Below are 18,522 nucleotides of genomic sequence, written 5' to 3' on the forward strand. Positions count from 1 at the left end.
CGCCTGAATCTGATACACCGGGGATAATAAACGGGAACCCAGGAGGTCAGCACTGGAGCACTCTGAAATCCAAGCTGCACTGGGTACTCTGATTGAAACATACTTGCTTCCTGTACAACAATTAGTCTCACCAGCTCCTCTCATGCACTGCCTCGCCATTGGCATTTTTCATATTTTGTCACATGGTCAATTTGTTGGAATTTTATGTCGTATGTCAACACCAAATTTTTATTATACATATTTTTAAGAATAAAAGATTTCAAAGTACACTCTGCACATACATAATCCTGACCTAGAGATGCACCAATCTGATATTCATATCTGTGTCAGTCCCAATATTGGAAAAAATTCTACATCGGGTATTGGTGGCAATGTGTGCAATCCATAAGGGCAGGTCTATTCAGTCTAATTCTGTTTTGTCTTCTGATCGACTTTATGATTTATTATTTATCTTGTCCACTCTTATATTTAGAATTTCTAATCGGACTTTCTGAACCGTTTGAAAGAACTTTTGTCAAAGTAAATTTATTACATGTTTGACCAAAGTAGTCAACGTATTGTTTTCGTCAGTTTCAGTTTTTTTAGTATTTATTTTAAATTGGCCGTCTTACGCCTAACCGAAAGGTCCAGTCAAAGACCAGACCTAAATCCAATTGAAAATTGGTGGCAAGACTTGGAAATGAATGTTTACAGATGTCTTCCACACAATTTAACTGAGCGTCAGCTATTTCCAATAGAAGAAAAGGAAAAAAATCCATCTTTAGATGTAAAAAGCTGGTTTCAAGACATACTGGGTCTTGTGATACTTTGAGATTAAATCCTAGTAAAATTCACTGGAGTCAGTTTGTAACGCGACAAAATGCCAAAAAGTTGTAAGGGTATGAGTACATCTTTGCATCTACGCCAGAAAATAAATGAAATCTCTGTTTTTTTTCTGTATGAAGCTGAGGGCTGAATGTACAGCCGGCTGTTCTGTAGTCCCCACTGAGATGTATTGATCGACCTGTTTATGAATGACCTTCAGCCACATGGTCAGAGACAGCTACTGACTGAGGGGGGACAGGGAGCACACCTCAGACAATCAAATAAAATCATTTGTTTTTCTTTTTTCATTGAGTTTTACAACGTGGTTAGATGATGTAAATGTTGGTTACATATGATAAAATGAGTCCTTTTTTTAGATCTAGATGTAAACCGTGGAGATTAAATATATTTCAACGTGGGTGTATTCGCAGTTAATAATCACAACAAGTAGGCCATTGTTCCCTGCAAAGCACTCTAATCTCCTGACTAAAAAAGAAAAAAACAGACACAATGCCTGTGTAATGTTTTTCAAGCAGAGGAGACAGACGGCTTTACAGATGAACAGGTAACAGGATTGAGGAGGAAGAGGAGGAGAAGGAAGAGGACGAAGGTTTGGGTTTCCAAATAACCAGACCCCATTAGTGCATTATCTGTCACTTCCCAAAAAACTTCCAGCTGTCAAAAGGTCTCCTAGCAACAGGCCAGCGCCTCAGTCCACAAACTATGAGGACAGAGAAGGAGGACAAGCCCCCACATTTACAAACACAATGACCCTGTTGCATCTCACAGCCGCGCCGCGCGCGTACATTTCTGGAGCACCTCACGTTCAAGCAACGGATTTTGGTGATTTCGGCTCGCTTTTAATCCTAATGTAACGCGGGTTTACGTACCGCATATGAATGTGAAATGAGTCGGCCCCGTCCTCCGTGGTGGCGCCGCCGTTACAAATGTCATTTGACGTCCGTAGGAGCTGGTCTCCTTCCCGTCCACAGCGGGGCGAAACGGGAACACAGCCACTAGCAGAGGCACTCACTTACCGCCGATACTTTATTGGCTATACCCTACTGTAACCCGTCAGATATTACATTATAACCCCGCCCCTAAGCGGTGCTCAGTCACATGAACTCCGGTGTTTTACATAGCCGAGAAAGCGCGCCCCCGCGTGGTTAATTCAGACAATGCATACATAATGGTATTTCTGACATTTATTTTGTAGACACATAGCTTTTTACTGTAAGCAGTATTACTTTTTCAAGGCTGTGCAAAAAATATCCCTGAATTCCCCTTTTATAGACCATAAAGCGKAAAATCTGTGAACTCATGGTTTCAGCGTTGTCAAATTTAATTGACTGCACTGGGTTTTATTCAGGGATGTCTCCATCATGTCTCTAAATTGAAATTTCTCGCAGAGTGAGTTGAAAGAAATATTTTTGCTAACGTATGGGTTCCAAATTAGAACATGCACATGCAAGATTTCATAAGAATCCTGAGACTTAGGAGTAAGATTTAAGTGCATTTTTAGATGTAACTGGCTTCATAATACACAAACACAAACAGCTTCCAAACACAATTCTTTATTCTTTTCCTACTCCTTTTAATTTTTCTTCCAATCAATCAGACTTTAATGTAACCTTTCACAGTAGATATGAAAAGAACATTGCTGTTTAACACTCGTAGCATTTTGTTTGAAATGTGATGACATATCCTGGTGCATGCACCCTAGTAAAACAGGTCTGGCGACACCCATGGTTACCTCAGAATAATTACTGTAAATCTGTATTTGATGCATAGATCTATGTTTTCTTTGATTGTTCAATGCTTAAATGTTCCTTCTGTCTGTGCTATAGTACTCTTGCTAGTCAAAACTGCAGTGTTATAAATATGATTTTGAACAACTAGTTTGATGAAATCAATCGTTACATTCAAACAGTTCCTTACATACTTTTTTTCCCCAACAAAAGCTAATTCCTATTGGATCACTTTAGTTTTTTTAAGCACTTACGTAAATAGTCTTTTCATTTGTTTCTACAAGGATTCGAAGTTTAGCGGTTTTGTCACTGGTTTAAATTAGTTTCTCTGAGGGAGAAAATAAGGGAAAGTGTTCAGTTCATAATCAATGACTCCACAATGCTTCATTGCTTCAATTCCTGGAATACGCTGGAGTTACAATCCCCATATCCTTCATAAAACTTCCCAGGAGCCAGCCTTTCTTATAAATCTCTTCAGTTGGCATTAATCAAGACTTTGGTTACTTTATTAAAAAAAAAGTATTTTGAATTTAAATGTATGATGTATCATCTTCTTGTACTTCACCATAACAGCATATTTTGCTCTGGGAAAAAAAAAATTGGAAAATAGAAAAGTGGAATTCAGAAGAAAACCCCAAATACTACTTCCAGGAGATAAAAAGAAATGCTTTTTAGAATGAGGATAAATCAGGAAAGCAGCACCATCCTTCATTGTACGTCAAGTATTCAAGTGAGACTTCTTTGTGAATCACTATGTTCATACTCAGCTACTTGTCTGTATATCAAAGGAAGTAACATTTAATATTTACCATTGACCCAACTTAAAATAGTTGACTAAAATATGTCATTGTGACAGGCTTCTATTAGCAAAGCACGTAAAAGTATTGCGAAAGTGCAAACTGAATATGTTTCTCCATCTCAAGGCCATGCAATAGGAGAATTAACAAGACAAGAAGCAAAGGGTCCCATGGTAACTCAGGAAGAGCAGCAGAAATCCACAGCCCAGGTAAGAGAATCTGTTGGCAAGACGAGTGTTAGTCACGCTCTCCACAAATTCAGCATTTATAGAAGAGAGTCAGGATGATGTTTTTTTTTTATCATTTGCTGTTTTGCATCAAGCACAAGCTATCAGCAGTGTGTATATATAATATATTAATCACTATATAACTAATTATATAGTTATATAATCACTATATACAACTAGTTATATACTATTATACTATTAATATACTATATATATATATATATATAACCTAAAGAATCTGATGGTGATCTGAGTGATGATGACCAAGAAGAAGTTCCCTTGGAGCAGCCAAATGACAACGCCGACCCAAGTTACACCTCAGGCTCCAACAAAAGCACAAGAAGAATCTGGAAGCAGGAAGACATTGATGAGTTCCAGGTTCTTAATTCAAGATTTGAACCCCCTGAAGCTGTGCCCTAACCCTACCCTACCCCTAACCCTACCCTGACCCTCACCCTTTCAGTATTTCAAAATGCTCTTCACTAATGAGATGATTGAACATATGACACATCACATCAATTTGTACTCTGCTCAAGAGCTGGGGGATCCAATCAAGACTAGACTTGAAGAAATAGAGCATTTCCTAGCGATCCTTCTTTTTATGGGTGTTTTCAATTTCCCGTCACTGGAGGACTACTGGCACCATGAATCACGCTTCGACCTGATCGCTGACACTGACTGAAGATGGGAAAAAGATGGGAAAATTAAAAATGCACTATTCCCTTGTTCGACGCAATGTTTTCCTTGGTTGAAATTAAAACCAGTGTTTTGTGGCATTTTGACAGAAATAAACTGTATCCAATACCCCAGACATTTTTTGTTGTTGATTTCTTTATAAATTAGCATTTTATTTTAATTTATCTACTGTACTTGGTATTTTTATTAGGTCACGTACAAATCTAGTGGTGGTTGAAAAGTTTAAATTAGTAGTAGTGAAAATTATGATTATGGTATTTTTATTAGGTCATGTACTTAAACCATTAAGTGACATCTCAACCGTTTGGTAGAGATCAATATTTCCAAAACCACAGGGTCTGTTGAAAAAAAAATTGATTGTGTTTATGAATCACCCTAGGGTAAAAGAAATGCAAAGAAAAAATTTTTCACAGGTTTTTTTTCTAGGTGTGGCAGTTAAAGGGTTAAAAACATAACATTCAATCCGTTATGATATTAGGTTTTCAGGCTTGATATTTATTTTAAGTATTAATAAGCGCTCCCCTGAACGGTGGTTGATTAGTTAATTTTAAACTACTGCTCTGCTAGTTATTTTGATAATGGAACCGAAACGCACAGAATTGCCGCATTGATTTTTTACAGCTGACAGCCGCTCCCCTCTCTTGCAGGTACTGCATACCCCCGCTAAAATCTTTAAGGGGTACGCTGTACCCTACCGTACGCCACTACTTTCACCCCTGTATGACAGACTATGAAAATGTTCAAGACATATAATGAAAATCAAAACATATCTATATATGAAGTGAAAAAGAAAGAAAGAAAAAAAGTCAAGTACTAAAAGAAAAACTATGAAGAACAACTGAAGGATTTCAGAAAAATTCTTCAAAATATAAAAATTACAGCTATTTTAGACTTCCTGCCAGGTTCTGTGAACCTGTTATTAGCTAAATTACAATGCTTCAAATCATGCTTTCATTAACAATGACTAACTGAATCAAGTGTTATGTAGAGAACATGTTGTCCAGACTACAAGATTTATGCCATTTCCTGATGTTGACTTTGGTATGTGCAGGAAACTTGCTTAATGAAAAAGGTGGCATCAAATAATGTCAGGTTAAATGAACACAGTGGTATGCCAAGGACATATGGATGTTTTTTTCTTTTTTCAATCTGTCTTTTCAAGCTTTCCAATTAAACAGAAAGTAAATAGAATCCTTTGCTTAGGAGGATCATCAGCCAATCTCATTTTGAAACATCTGTATAACAATGCAAGGTAGATATTATATCACCTTATAATGGCTGAAAACTTGAAAACCATAATTCATTATTTTTATTTAACATGCCAGGGCTTTATCATTTGAAGCAGGCAAACTAGTTGTTACTACTAAGTGTCTACTGAAACAGTCAGTGTGACAAAATGCTGTTAGTGAATATGTTTTAAAACTCAGCGGTTGTTCTTTGTCATCTTTATTTTATTAATCTTCATTACAGCTTTTGTGTGTGTTTGATAACATGGATGAGTTGGCATTTAATAAATGTATTTTTAATGGCAAATATAATACATTCATAATTATTTAGAAAGTTCCTTGATAAATATCACAATTAAGTTCAATTTTATTCTATTCATTTCGGATATAGCAACAAAATACCCATTACATTGTGGCACCTTTGGCACTCCATACAGCACACAGCTGTTTCTCTTCTTACTCCGCTTTCAGAGCGTGTTGGAGGCTACAGCGCCTCCTGGCGTCGACGCTATTCGATGGGAACACCGGACAAAAACAGAGACGGAGGAAATAGGTCCTCACATTCCTTTAAAAAAAGCCCCTCTCCTTAGTGTTTCCATGTGAACTGCTGCTACAAAAACACGTTGACGGTAGGGGGTAAGTCATTTTAATCCGTGTCTTTTAGTTTTTCAGCTTGTGTTATTGTTCCCAATTCCCCACCGAAGTTTCCCCGGAGCCTGCTGTCCCATGACGGTAGCGACCGAGGCTGGGATCTCGGCTGAACTTTCTCCGCACACTCGGCGTCTGTTTTTGTGGCTTAAAAGTCGATTCTGATTCCAGAATGTTGTCAAAGTTAAACAATTATAAAGCAACTATTACATAGTTACGATGTTTTTTATTCACCAATAGGTGGGTACGTGTCAGTGTTACTTTGCTAGCTCTTAATGTAAAAGTTGAATAAGCCTACTTATGTTAATGGGTAATAATTGTAAGTGTATATATACACTACTACAGGTCGGTAGTGAGCGTTGAGGTTAGTCTAAAATTAATACTAAGGTTTGTTAGGAAACATAAAATCTGTAAACTAATAATTATCCCAAGTTCTATTATCTGTAAAGAAAAATATGACAAATAATCTTAAACAACTTCTTGGCATAACCTAAAACATGTGCATAGTCTTCAAATGTGTATAGTCCCACATGGCCCCCCATATGAAATGACCATGTTCAATGCTGAACATAGTGAGGCTTCACCTTGTGAGAAACAGGATATCATTGAGAAAGTATTTCGGTTGGCTTCGCATTCATAACTCTAAGCTCCTAATATGCAATTGCGTATTTGCCGTTCTGACGTTTTAATGTGAAGTTTTAATGGGCTCCAACAAGCCAAGACTGATTCTTCTGAATCACCTATGATCCTGTTGCATCCCCCCCAGCCTGTACAGATGCATGTGCACAAAGTTTGTGCAGGGATTGACTGGTTTATGGCTCCCAAAATCCGCCTGAGTTATGTTTCTTAGGAGTTTCTCAAGCGGGGTCTTATAAACACCTCAAGGGACGCGAGGAAATTCACTGAGCTAGGGATTGTAATATATTTCACTTTGCTGTACACAGGTAAAGAGACACACAACAAAAAAAATAAGTAAATACATGCCAGAGTAGGGCTCCTAAAAGTGACACATTTAATGTTAATCACAATTTATTTACAGGGATGTGGGACCTGCTGCTCAGGCCTCTGAAATGTCTCCTTGAAAAGTGATCTGTGGATGATGCTGTGAGTCAGAAGAAGAAAAACCCAAACCATCAAATTCAGGCAGAATATATCCCTAAGAGCAACCTCTTCCAGTTTATATAGAAGCCAGACTTTCACTACCAAGTCAGCTGCTGCCATGTTGATGCCAGGGCCACTGTGGTTGTGGCTGTCGCTGGCATGGGTTGGAAGCTGCGGCTCTCACAGCCTGTTCACCTGTGAGCCCATCAAAGTGCATCGGTGCCTCGGGATGCCCTACAACATGACTTTCTTTCCTAACATGATGGATCACTATGACCAAGAAATCGCAGCTAGCAAAATGGAGGTAAGCCTAAACGACTTAAGACCTAACGTTCCTCCTCTCTGTATCCACCTCTGTAGAAAGTACAGCTTCCTTTGAATTCTCATAGTTTTTCTGCTTCTTCTGAAACACATTACTGTTTCTGAAAATAACCAACTTTCACTCTTCAGCAGCGACTTCCACTCTGAAGAGTGTTGTTGTTACAGCTATCTGGTTGTGCCTGTGTGTGGCGTGTTCGTTGATCTGACAATGAAACTCAAAAAAAAAAAAATTATTTTGAGTTTCCAGCTGCATCTCTTTCCATAAACCTTTATCAAAACTCTGAAATATAATTTTATGGCGTAAGTGTTTTAACAAATGCATGTAAATCAATTTTTTTGCTATATAAAAACCGTAGATGCACAATCAGGGTTGTGCATTTTAACTGCAGCACAATCACTAATGACTAAAACATCCACCACTCCAAAATCTATCAGCACATTTTGTAAGGCATTAATGAAGTTTGTAGGCTAAATATTGATTGGTATATAAATCATTCTGCAGCTTCTGACATTTTTGATCAGTGAGTAATGAGTTTACCAGCCAATGTAATAATTATTGAAGCACAATTAGGGTTGCACCGTTGCAGTTTTCTGGACCATCAACAGTCTTTAAAAATAAAACAACCTGTCCTACCGATTCCGATTTCAGCTAATACTGATTTTTTTTCATCTGAAAAATCTGTAAATATAGCGACAAAATTAATAAATTGGCAATAGTGGGGTGACTATTGTTAGTATATCCAGATGTGACCTTGTCAGGCAGTCAGCCCTCTCTCACAACAGAGCTAAATGGGACAGTAGCTGCTTTTCCATTGAGCACATAATTACGCAATTTGACATTTAAAAAATAAATTAGCTTTGTCTTGTAAACACAACAATTTAGAAGAAACTCATTTTTTGATAAAACGCTTTGGCCTTAGGATGAGGTGTTTTTTGTTTTTTTTTTGGCCTTATCAAAATTGGCTTATTTCACAAAACTGCATTGGACTTTATTCGCCTCACACGAGTCACATGACCAACAACCAGACGTTGCCACTGGCGCAAACCAAGAAGAAGAAGAAGACGACAGGAAGTAGCTGGCAGATCATGGTGTGGCATGTTTCTGAATGATTATCGCGTGAACAGACTTATTCATGATGTCTGAAGGGTTCGGGAAAATAAAATATCTATGTTGATATTGGCCCAAATTCTCATAAATTCGGTGCATCCCTGGTAACAATCAAGTAGTGACCCTCCCACTGCCCCACCCGGTGGATACTAAAACATGTGGTCCCAGATTGTAATGTGGTTGGAAATACTTTGAAACAGTGCAGGGCTGCAGGTGTTTGGAGCAGCCAGTCAGGACATGATGGAAATGTGAGCCAGAACCATAATTCTGACTTGTCAGTGGAAAGCGGTTTGCAGGTCAAAAGAAAGAGAGCAGAGCTCTGAAGGATTTATCACGCACTTGTTGGTAAACTCTTTAAAACAGTTGCACAACGCCACATTGCTTGTTGCTTCACACTCACCGTTCTGGATGTTTTACAAGACAGTGGGTTAAAAAAATAAAAAAATCCCCGCAATGATTTCTTTATGCAGAAATCTCTGAAAATGCAACTTTAATCAACTCTTGGTTCACTTTTTGCGGTGATCTGTAACAATACGCTCCTATAAACTAGTCCAGGTGTGTTCCTCTAGTTCCTCTGCTGATTATTTGTTTGTTTCGTTTTTCTTGGTAGAGCATCTTGTCTCTAGGCATTCCTTTGGGCCCAGGGTTCTGGTTACTTTTACACTCAGTGTCAGACTTTGTGAATATGAGCAGTGATCTGTTGAAGGAATCTTTTGTGCGGCGTCTGGCAAAGGTTGCAGGTGTTCGATTTCACAGCAGCCTTGGCCACCGGCAACTCTATCGACTTTGTTGCGTAGAGCCTTTGATTTTCAGAGGAAGGGGAGGGACCCGCCTGGTCTCACACAAAGCTGACTGCGCATACCACACCGAGTATCTTCTGTCTGTTAATGACTTACTCATTACCCCCCCCTCCACTGTACTCTCTGCTGTCTCCCATGTTACAGCAACAACACTCTGGCTTCAGCCCTGTTTGAAATGTGTAGCTGTTTATCACTAAGCCCTGGTGCTGGAATCCAACAGACTGCCTCAGTCTCAGCCCAGGTCGGCTTATCAGTCCAGTACTCCAGAGGGAAGGCATTTGCTCCAAATTCCAGCAGATTCAATAGCTGAGGTGTTTTAGGTGTTAGAATACCTAAAAGAATAAAAAATAAAAAAGTAATATGTGACAAACATTATGTATCTTTTTCTTTTAGATAGAAACAGTTTTTTGAAAAGAGTTGACCTTTTTGTTTAGCTTTACATTATTTTATAATGTTATTCTCTCATCAAAAAATATACCTGGAGTTTTGCTTTGACTCTTTCGTGGATGTTTGAGAAATCCTTTTATCTCCCACGGCAACCATTCAGCTGTGAAAAACGTCTGGGTGGACCTACCCCCGCCTTCGAGGACGAAGCTCCTCCTTAGAGCTGTAGCTCCTTGGCTTCCAAGCTTCCGCTTCACAGAGCAACTCCCTCAATCAGCTCCTTTAGACTAGCCTTCAGCAATTAGCAAAATGCTAATTGGAACTGCGCATCTGCCGAGCTCGTTGTACGAGCTACTTGTCAGTGCAACGCTGGTAAAAATGTCGTTAAGAGGAGCGATGTTATGACTTCCTGAAGGCAGAAGTTTCAGAAAGAGCTGGAGTTTTTAAAGAAAATGAGGCCCAATTTCAAGATGTTAAATTACAAAGTCAAATTTCTCACTTCTAACAATAGCTACGCCACTTTTGTGACAACTTAGAAACTTAATTGTTACATTTAGTCACTTTTCAGACAAAAAAAGAAAAAAAAACGGTATTGACCAAAATCAGAATCAACAGGTTAGGCTTTTTAAAGACTGTGATGGACTAGAAAAAAACTGTAATTGTTGCATCTCTTCTGTCAAACTAAAGACAAGACAAACATATTTGATATATACATAACTTTTATAACAACTGAAGGTAACGTAGTTACTTGATTGCGCTGCAAAGTGGAACTATGTGCCAGAAAAATACATAACACTGCCCCTTTAAGGCAAAAAAGGTTTGACTTTATTGCACTGACGCATGTTGACGGTTGGTGAAACGTGAGCAGTTTTTACTGTAAGCGCTGCAAAGCAAATAAAGGTCAGATTGTTGAGCCCAGAAGGCGCTCCGAGTCAGGGACCTCCAAAGGAGAGAAACAAGGGTGCTTACTGTCAGAGAGAGAGAGAGAGACAGAGAGAGAGAGAGAGGGGCGATCCTTGGCCTCACAGATATGGGACCTCTGCCAGAAAGGATTTAGGGAAAAGAAGCAAAACACTGAATAGCGGTCTGTGCTTTAGAGTATGCACCATTTGGTTTTGGGGGTAAAAACACAAACTCCTTGATGCGGCTTGACTGCAGCTCCTAAATATCTTAAAATGACTCAGCAGACAAAGTTTCTGCAGTTAAAAGGGGGCTTTAATGTCAACTTGCTTGTTTCAGAAATGTATTTCCTTTCATTTCCTGCCAGCTATATTGCATTCTCTCCCATAACCACCTGACCCCTCCCGCCGCTCCCTCGTACGCTCCTCTCCAGGAAGTTCTTGACCAGCGTGTTGAAACAGAAGAATATGCTTCCTCTCCAGCCGGTGAATGGGCAGCTTTGTGCGCCGCTGAAAAGAACGGTGCAGCTTATCACAACAAATTTCAGACGGAGATTGTTTCACGGTCTAATTTTATTAAACAAACATGACCCATGATGTCTCTGGGTCTTTATGCCTTTGTTTTAGATTATTGTTAATTCATGACAACATACGATATCTCCGTAGGAAATGGGAAGAATCGGGTCCTTTTTATATTTATGATTCTCTGCTCGAAAAATAGTTTTAGGTGTTATCTAATTGTCTATCTTCTTGTAACCTGCTTAATTCAGGATATTCCTTTCACATTTTCTCCCCCACCAATCGCTTAACATAAGCAAAATGTTGTGTTTTCCATAGACTTCATTTTAGAAACATAGCCTCTGTAACCAAAAGTCTCAGTTTTTAAAACAAAATTTTTCCCCTCTCCCGTTGCAGCCGTTTATGCCCCTAGCAAGCCTACAGTGCTCACCGGACGTCCACCACTTCCTGTGCCAAGCCTTTATCCCGGCATGCAGCGAGGAGAACCGGGTGATCCGCCCATGCAGGGAAAAGTGCGAGGCCGTCCTGTCCGACTGCGAGGAGAACATTCGCATTTTTGGCATCACCTGGCCTCCTGAGTTACAGTGCAGCAAGTAAGAGGACACACCCACCAATAACAAACAGCAACTTTGACACATTTAGTCACGTTACAGCCACGGGCTTTTTTAGCCTTCGCTGTACTTTATAAAGATTTTGTGTAATAGACTGGATCTGTGCGTTACTAGGTTTGCAGTATTGCTTTTGAATATTGCAATAACTATGTCGGTCTTTGCTACTCTCATTTAACAATTGCCAATTTATTGGCTGTCCAATTTATCAGCGACCCCCTATTTTTCACCAAGTGTAGAGTTTTGCATGTGGACCAGAATGTTCAGATGTGACCTCATCCAACCAGAGCATCCTCGTCCACATCGTTTGCTCTATAATGTTCTCTAAAAATTCCCAAAGGCTTCCACAAAACGGCTGGATTTCTGATGACTTTGAATTATAGCTACTTATGAGGGAAAAAGTTTTTTTCTGGACGTTATTTAGGAGCATCAGGGTAAAGCCCCAAATACAAATGAAGCAATTTTTTCCCGTTTATTTATTACAGTTATGCTATACTTTGCATTGTTCTATCAGCTATTGCTAAAATAAAACACATTGAGGTTCGCGGTTAGAGAATTAGAAAAAAAAAAGCGTAAAACGTTCTGGTGTGAATGCGATTGCTATTCCCTATCAGCCTCACCCTGTTACTGCTCCTGTACTCTAGATTGAAACCTTGCGGGTCGGACGGTTCCGCCGTGCCCTCCACCACCCCGGCGACCCCCTCGTCCTTGAAGAGAGACCTCGGCTTCTGGTGCCCGCTGCAGCTGAAGACCAAGCCGGGCCACGGCTCCTCGTTCCTCGGCGCCCAGGACTGCGCCCCGCCCTGCTCCAACATGTACTTCAGGCCTCACGACATCGAGTTCGCCAAGAGCTTCATCGGCGTGTGTTCCATCATCTGCCTGGGCGCCACGCTCTTCACCTTCCTCACGTTCCTCATCGACGTCAAGCGCTTTCGATACCCAGAGCGTCCCATAATCTTCTACGCCGTCTGCTACAGCTTCGTCTCTCTCATATACTTCCTCGGCTTCCTGATCGGAAACAACGCCGCCTGCACCAAGGCGGATCACCACGGCGCAGTGGAAACCGTGGTGCTGGGCTCGCACAGCAAAGGCTGCACTCTGCTTTTTATGCTGCTTTATTTCTTCACCATGGCGGGGATGGTCTGGTGGGTCATACTCACCATCACCTGGTTCCTGGCAGCTGGACCCAAATGGAGCTGCGAGGCTATCGAGAAGAAAGCGGTACGGTTCCTATTTGTAAACTCCAAAAAAACTACAGTAAGACACGTTAAAGTTTATAGTTTTTCCAAACAACGCTGCATGTTGTTGTTTACATCCGGAAATTTTCCGCGTACACAACAACGCTGGAGGGCAAAAAGACAATTGTTTTACTTGCCATTCCCAGCCTCACTGCTGCGGTAAAACAATTCTGTTTTCAAAATGAAACCTGGAGTTGGAGGTACTGTTAGTTTAGTGCAGTGTGCTACAGCAAAGGGAAAAATGACACAGAAAATCCTTTGAACAACAACCCAGAACCACTCATATTCTTCTTTTTTTGTCGCTCTTTATCAGCTACACTACACACAGACTTGTTGCCATAGCAACCGACTGACAACAGCTCCACTAATGCATCAGAGTTCAACACCAATAAACACACAGACATTTCCCACAGAATATAACATTCAGTGTGCTGCTGTATCATGTTTTCAGGCTTCGTGTTTCTTTTGTGATTATTAATAAGTGATCATCTGAAGACAGTGGTGGTTGATTAGCTAATTTAAACACCTGCTCTCAAGATGGTCTGTCGGAGATTAGATGTGTGAGTGACATCTACATGTTAAGGTCGTCAAAGTCAAGCTAACATAACTGACCTACTTCCCTCTCCCTCACTAATTATTTTTTTTGTACTCAAAACCTTTCCTGTGAAATGAGAGCGTTGAACCTTCTTTTAGTTGTCGTGGTGTTGACAATTGGTAGCAAAGCACTGCGTTCCTTTTCCTATTGCGCATCATGTGTACATTTAAGATTTAGCGTGTTATGATGACAACTGAACAGATGAATCCAACGGTGGTCTTCCTCAGAGAGCAGGTTCCTGCTCTCTGATTATCATACGGGGGATATTGTGGCGCATCTAGAAAAATCTGGTAATTATCCTCCAAAGCAACAGTTCTCTCCATGTTCTGTGTTTCTAGGTGTGGTTCCACACCGCCGCCTGGGGAGTCCCCGGCGCGTTAACCGTCATGCTGCTGGCCCTGAACAAGGTCGAAGGAGATAACATTAGCGGCGTCTGCTTTGTGGGGCTGTACGACCTCGACGCGCTGCGGTACTTCGTGCTCGCCCCTCTGTGCGTGGGCGTCGTGGTGGGCCTCTTCCTCATCCTGGCGGGCATCGTCTCTCTCAACCACGTCAGGCAGGTGATCCAGCACGACGAGCGCAACCAAGGGAAGCTCAAGAAGTTCATGATCCGGATTGGCGTGTTCAGCTGCCTCTACCTGGTCCCGCTGGTCACCCTGTTAGCCTGCTACACCTACGAGCAGAGCCACCGCAGCTCCTGGGAGAACACCTGGATCAATGACAGGTGTCAAGAGTACAGCATCCCCTGCTCCCACAAGGTATCTATGGCTGCTCCCGTCATTCACTCTCAAATAGGGGCTCCGATCTTATCAGCCGATCTTGTCTACCTCTGTGTAGATCAGAAAAATCAGTGAGTAGCTGTGTTTCCATTATAAATATCCACAAAACCTTTTCAGTATTCATTTAATTTTGACAAAAACACAATTTGAGAATTGTGGTGTTTCCATTAAATAAGAAGTGCAATTGAAATCACACATAAATGACACAATATATCATTAAAAAATAGAGATAATTTACGTATAAATGCAGTGTTTTTTGGGGGAACTGGTCAGCTATTTTTACAAAAGAACTGTGGATTCAACACTTAGGAACTGCAAACTCAACTTTTGATGAACTGCGTGATGTCCTGTTGTTGAGCCAGCTGTGCATTGTCCACTATTTGGTCCTCATTTACTGCAATTACATCATGATGGCTTAGTCGAATAAAAAAAAAAAAAAAAAGTGGCACAGCAGCACATAATGCCTTCTTTCCCAGGACCAGATTGTCAAAATCAACTTAGCCCCTTGCAGAATGCCAGTTTTAGCTTCAAATTGGATTTCTTAATTAACACTATTTGTCTAGATCACAAGGATCTCGTTAGCATCCATGTCTTGTCTGTGTTTCAGGCCACGGAGCTCCAGCGTCCCGACCTCTCTCTGTTTCTCGTGAAATACCTGATGACTCTGGTGGTCGGGATATCTGCCGTGTTCTGGGTCAGCAGCAAAAAGACCTGTTCTGAGTGGGCGTACTTTTTCAAACGAAACCGCAAAAGAGAGTAAGGCTCTCGCATCTGTGACGTAGCGACAGTAACCAGAAGGAGCGCTGCCGTGTCGCGTGCTAACGGGTCTCATTCTGTGGTCCGCAGCCCCATCAGCGAGAGCCGCCGGGTCCTCCAGGAGTCCTGCGAGTTCTTCCTGAAACACAACAGCCGCGTCCAGCACAAGAAGAAGCACTACAAACCCACATCCCACAAGCTCAAAGTCATCTCCAAGTCTATGGGCACGAGCACCGCCGTCTCTCCCGCCAGCACCACGCACCAAGGCTCCTCTGTGTTCGGCAACCACGAGCCTCACGTGAGGGGCTCCCTCTCTGAGACCTCTGCCAGGGAGCACCTGGACCGCGGCGCCTCCAGCCGAAGCTCCAGGAGGGAGCGGGAGAGGGAGAGAGAGGGCGGGGAGAGGCGCAGCAAAGGTGGGAGCTCCAGTAAGGTCAGCAGCCGCTCGGAGAGCATGAACAGAGTAGCAGACGGCAGGTAAGAGGGGTTTTTTTTTGTCTTTTTTTTAGGACTAAGCAATTTTTACAAACTCATTGTTTCTTGAGATCTTTTTAATTCTGCCACAATATTTACATTTTAACCCTTTAACTACTTGCATAGTGGTAAAGTGCAGACTCTTAGCTTTGTTCATAGGTTCTTCTGCACGCAAATGTGACAGAAGTCCGTAAAACAAGGGTGGAATCATCTTCTGAAACTCTTTGCTTTCTTTCTGGTCCTTTTTAGGTGCAACATGTATCAACTACATGTATATTTTAATGTGACAAGAAAATATACAATGAAAGCAAATTGTACATTTTCTTGTTTAGAAAAAAAATAATTGAAACCTATTTTTTTTTTCAGGTTTAGATCAAATATCTCTTAAATCTTAATCTATGGGTGCACCGATAAATCACCGCAATTTCCTTCGTTTCGAGAGATTAGTGATCGATTGATACTTGCGTGACAAGCCGATTTTATCCATCTCGGCAAAAGTCTGACAGCCGCACATGTCCGTTAAACAGAAGTTATCCCACTGTTCCTTGTCATACTTAGCCACTTTTCAAACCAAAAAATGTCGGTATGGGTGAAAATGAGAATCGGCAGGTCAGGCTTTTTACAGATCAGAAAACTGCATTCGGTGCAGCCCTACCTTAAGCAGCAGTAGAACTTGCTTAAAAAATTGATTTCGCTCCTTAGTAAGCATTGCCTTGTAGGTTGTCACTGAGAAGCGTTTGTGTTTCTGAGTAATAGACCTTCAGCCTCTCCATGGTGGCCCAGCCTTATCTCCGATCTGCCATTGACCGCCTGAAAAACCTTAAATCAATGAAATACTTTTTCTTTCTTTTCTTTTTGCCGTCATAATTTGGCCGTTTCTGAAGCTCGTTTTCTCCTGCACATTTTTTTGGACCGTCTAATTATAAATGGGATCTTGTTTCACAGTATGTCAAATTCAGATGTCGCACTCGGAATCCTCTTTCTGTCTAATTAACGAGGAGTCGATGAAGGAACAGCTGCACCTGTTTACGAAACAGTTTTCATTAAAAATGTAAATCCTTTTTTATGCTTACGCTGATTTGTCCAATTACACCTGAGCCCTGAAATAAAAAGGTTCCGCAGATCAAGTACACACCGGAGGTTTGATTTACTTGGTAAAAAGTGTGTATTTGAGCAGACTCTGTAAATTTTACTACATTGAGCAACAAAAACAACATATAAACGGCTGTAATTTCTGCATCATCAATCAGTATTGTGCCTTTGTGTTTAGAATGACTCCAAAAAGCGAGCTGTCAGATGCCAGACAAGCTACAAATGGACAACAGCAGCAGCAGCATCATCCGACTTTGAACCAATCACACAGCAGCATTCTGGACTCCGCCCACCAGAAGGTGGACAAGGCGTCAGAGGAGAGTAAGGACCCAAAAGAAATCTAAGCTAAAAAAAAATGTTTCCTGTTCAGTCTTCCAGCTGATGGTGGCTTAAAGGTCTTTTAAGTTGTATCCAGTGAATGTTTAGCAAACATCAGGTGGTTTGTTGGACCAGATATGTGTGGGATTTAGACTGCAGCTGCTCAAGGTGATGATGACTGCGTGTTCCAGCTTTACCGATCTTTTAGTCCGAATGTTGAAGAACACGGCTGGATCTCAACCATGCTACTACCAATGGACTTTTAGGAACATTGCGTACATCACAAACACTTTTTAGAGGTTTAGTTAAACGGCATTCGATTCCTTTAAAAAAAAAAAACTGCATCATGTGTGTAAAATATTCTTTTTATTGTAGAATTCAAGCTTTTTTACTGTATTAGTCCACACACTGAATTTTTATTAGGTGGTTTATGATATCGCCAAACATTCAGCCCATAAAAGTTGTGCTGTTTTTGGAAGTCTTATTGTTACTTTCGGATATATTGTTTGTTATAAGACCAAGTATGTAACCACTCTTAAAAGATGCTCTTAAACTTGAAATAGTTGAATGTGCGAATTTATTTTTGAAAAGCTTTCCACTTTTTTTTTTTTTTTTTTTTTTTTTTTACATTTTTGTACACTGGTGTCTTTAAAGACATATCAACTGGACCAGATTAAATCACTTTTTGGGAAATAATCCAAGCATAAACAAGCAGGCATTTTTGCACTATCTGGTATAAGAAGCACAAACCACAAATTACTGAATAGTAAATAAATACAAGCAATGATTTATGAATATAAGTGTGAGCAGGCCTGACTTTTCTTCACAATATGACTCTGTTACTATAATCTTCAAATTGTGAAGGTTTTCCTTAATATCTATACAACTGGGACATTTGACCTGTCCTGTGTGAATTCAAGTTCTCTTGGGACCTCCTGGCCAGCAGGGGGCGATATGTCGCCTCAAATTCTGCTTAAACTTTGGGCTGGCTCTAGCTGTGAGGAGTATTCATAACATTTAAGTCAGAGATAAATGATCTAAAGTTGTTTTTGCTTTAGTGAATCATATCACAATATATTGCGTCTTCAATGCTGCATAATTCTTTGAGTCGATTTTTTTTTTAAACTCTGGGAGATAAGACATTTCCAGAGTCACAAATTAAAAGGGAAACTGTGTCAATGAATGTTTTGTTTTGTATTTCTGTCACCTTATTATATGTGTAGTTAATGATGTACCTTGTGTAGTGTGTCAAATATTCTTCTTTTTTTTTTTTTTTGCTGTTTCCTCAGTCAACTTTTGTACCTTTTGTAGTTTGTAAACTCGGATTACTGTGATGTTTTGGTGATGTTTTGAATAAAAACGTACAATTCTTTTCCACGTTGTG

General features: G+C 40.5%; 2 protein-coding genes across 3 annotated transcripts in view; one reads left to right on the top strand and one right to left on the bottom strand.

Annotated features, from left to right (window-relative positions):
• The window catches only part of klhl32 (kelch-like family member 32), a 33,828-nt gene extending 31,906 nt beyond the window's left edge, over positions 1-1,922 (bottom strand). Inside the window, exon 1 of the mRNA XM_008431867.2 lies at positions 1,695-1,922. The gene's annotated coding sequence lies outside the window, so the exon portion shown is untranslated. The remainder of the gene's footprint in view (positions 1-1,694) is intronic.
• Positions 1,923-5,989: 4,067 nt separating this feature from the next.
• Positions 5,990-18,515, top strand: fzd6 (frizzled class receptor 6). Of its 2 annotated transcripts, none has more exons than XM_008431865.2 (8): positions 5,990-6,134; positions 7,186-7,551; positions 11,675-11,871; positions 12,531-13,107; positions 14,058-14,477; positions 15,106-15,254; positions 15,345-15,731; positions 16,999-18,515. In XM_008431865.2, exons 2-8 carry the CDS (start codon positions 7,366-7,368, stop codon positions 17,162-17,164), a joined length of 2,082 nt encoding a protein of 693 aa, XP_008430087.1. In that variant the 5' UTR covers positions 5,990-6,134; positions 7,186-7,365; the 3' UTR covers positions 17,165-18,515. The 2 variants fall into 2 exon arrangements, with proteins under 2 accessions (XP_008430087.1, XP_008430088.1); XM_008431866.2 differs by having other exon boundaries at positions 5,990-6,127.
• Positions 18,516-18,522: the final 7 nt, after the last annotated feature.

Source organism: Poecilia reticulata, linkage group LG16, assembly GCF_000633615.1.
Source record: "Poecilia reticulata strain Guanapo linkage group LG16, Guppy_female_1.0+MT, whole genome shotgun sequence".
In the NCBI taxonomy this organism is placed as follows: domain Eukaryota; kingdom Metazoa; phylum Chordata; class Actinopteri; order Cyprinodontiformes; family Poeciliidae; genus Poecilia; species Poecilia reticulata.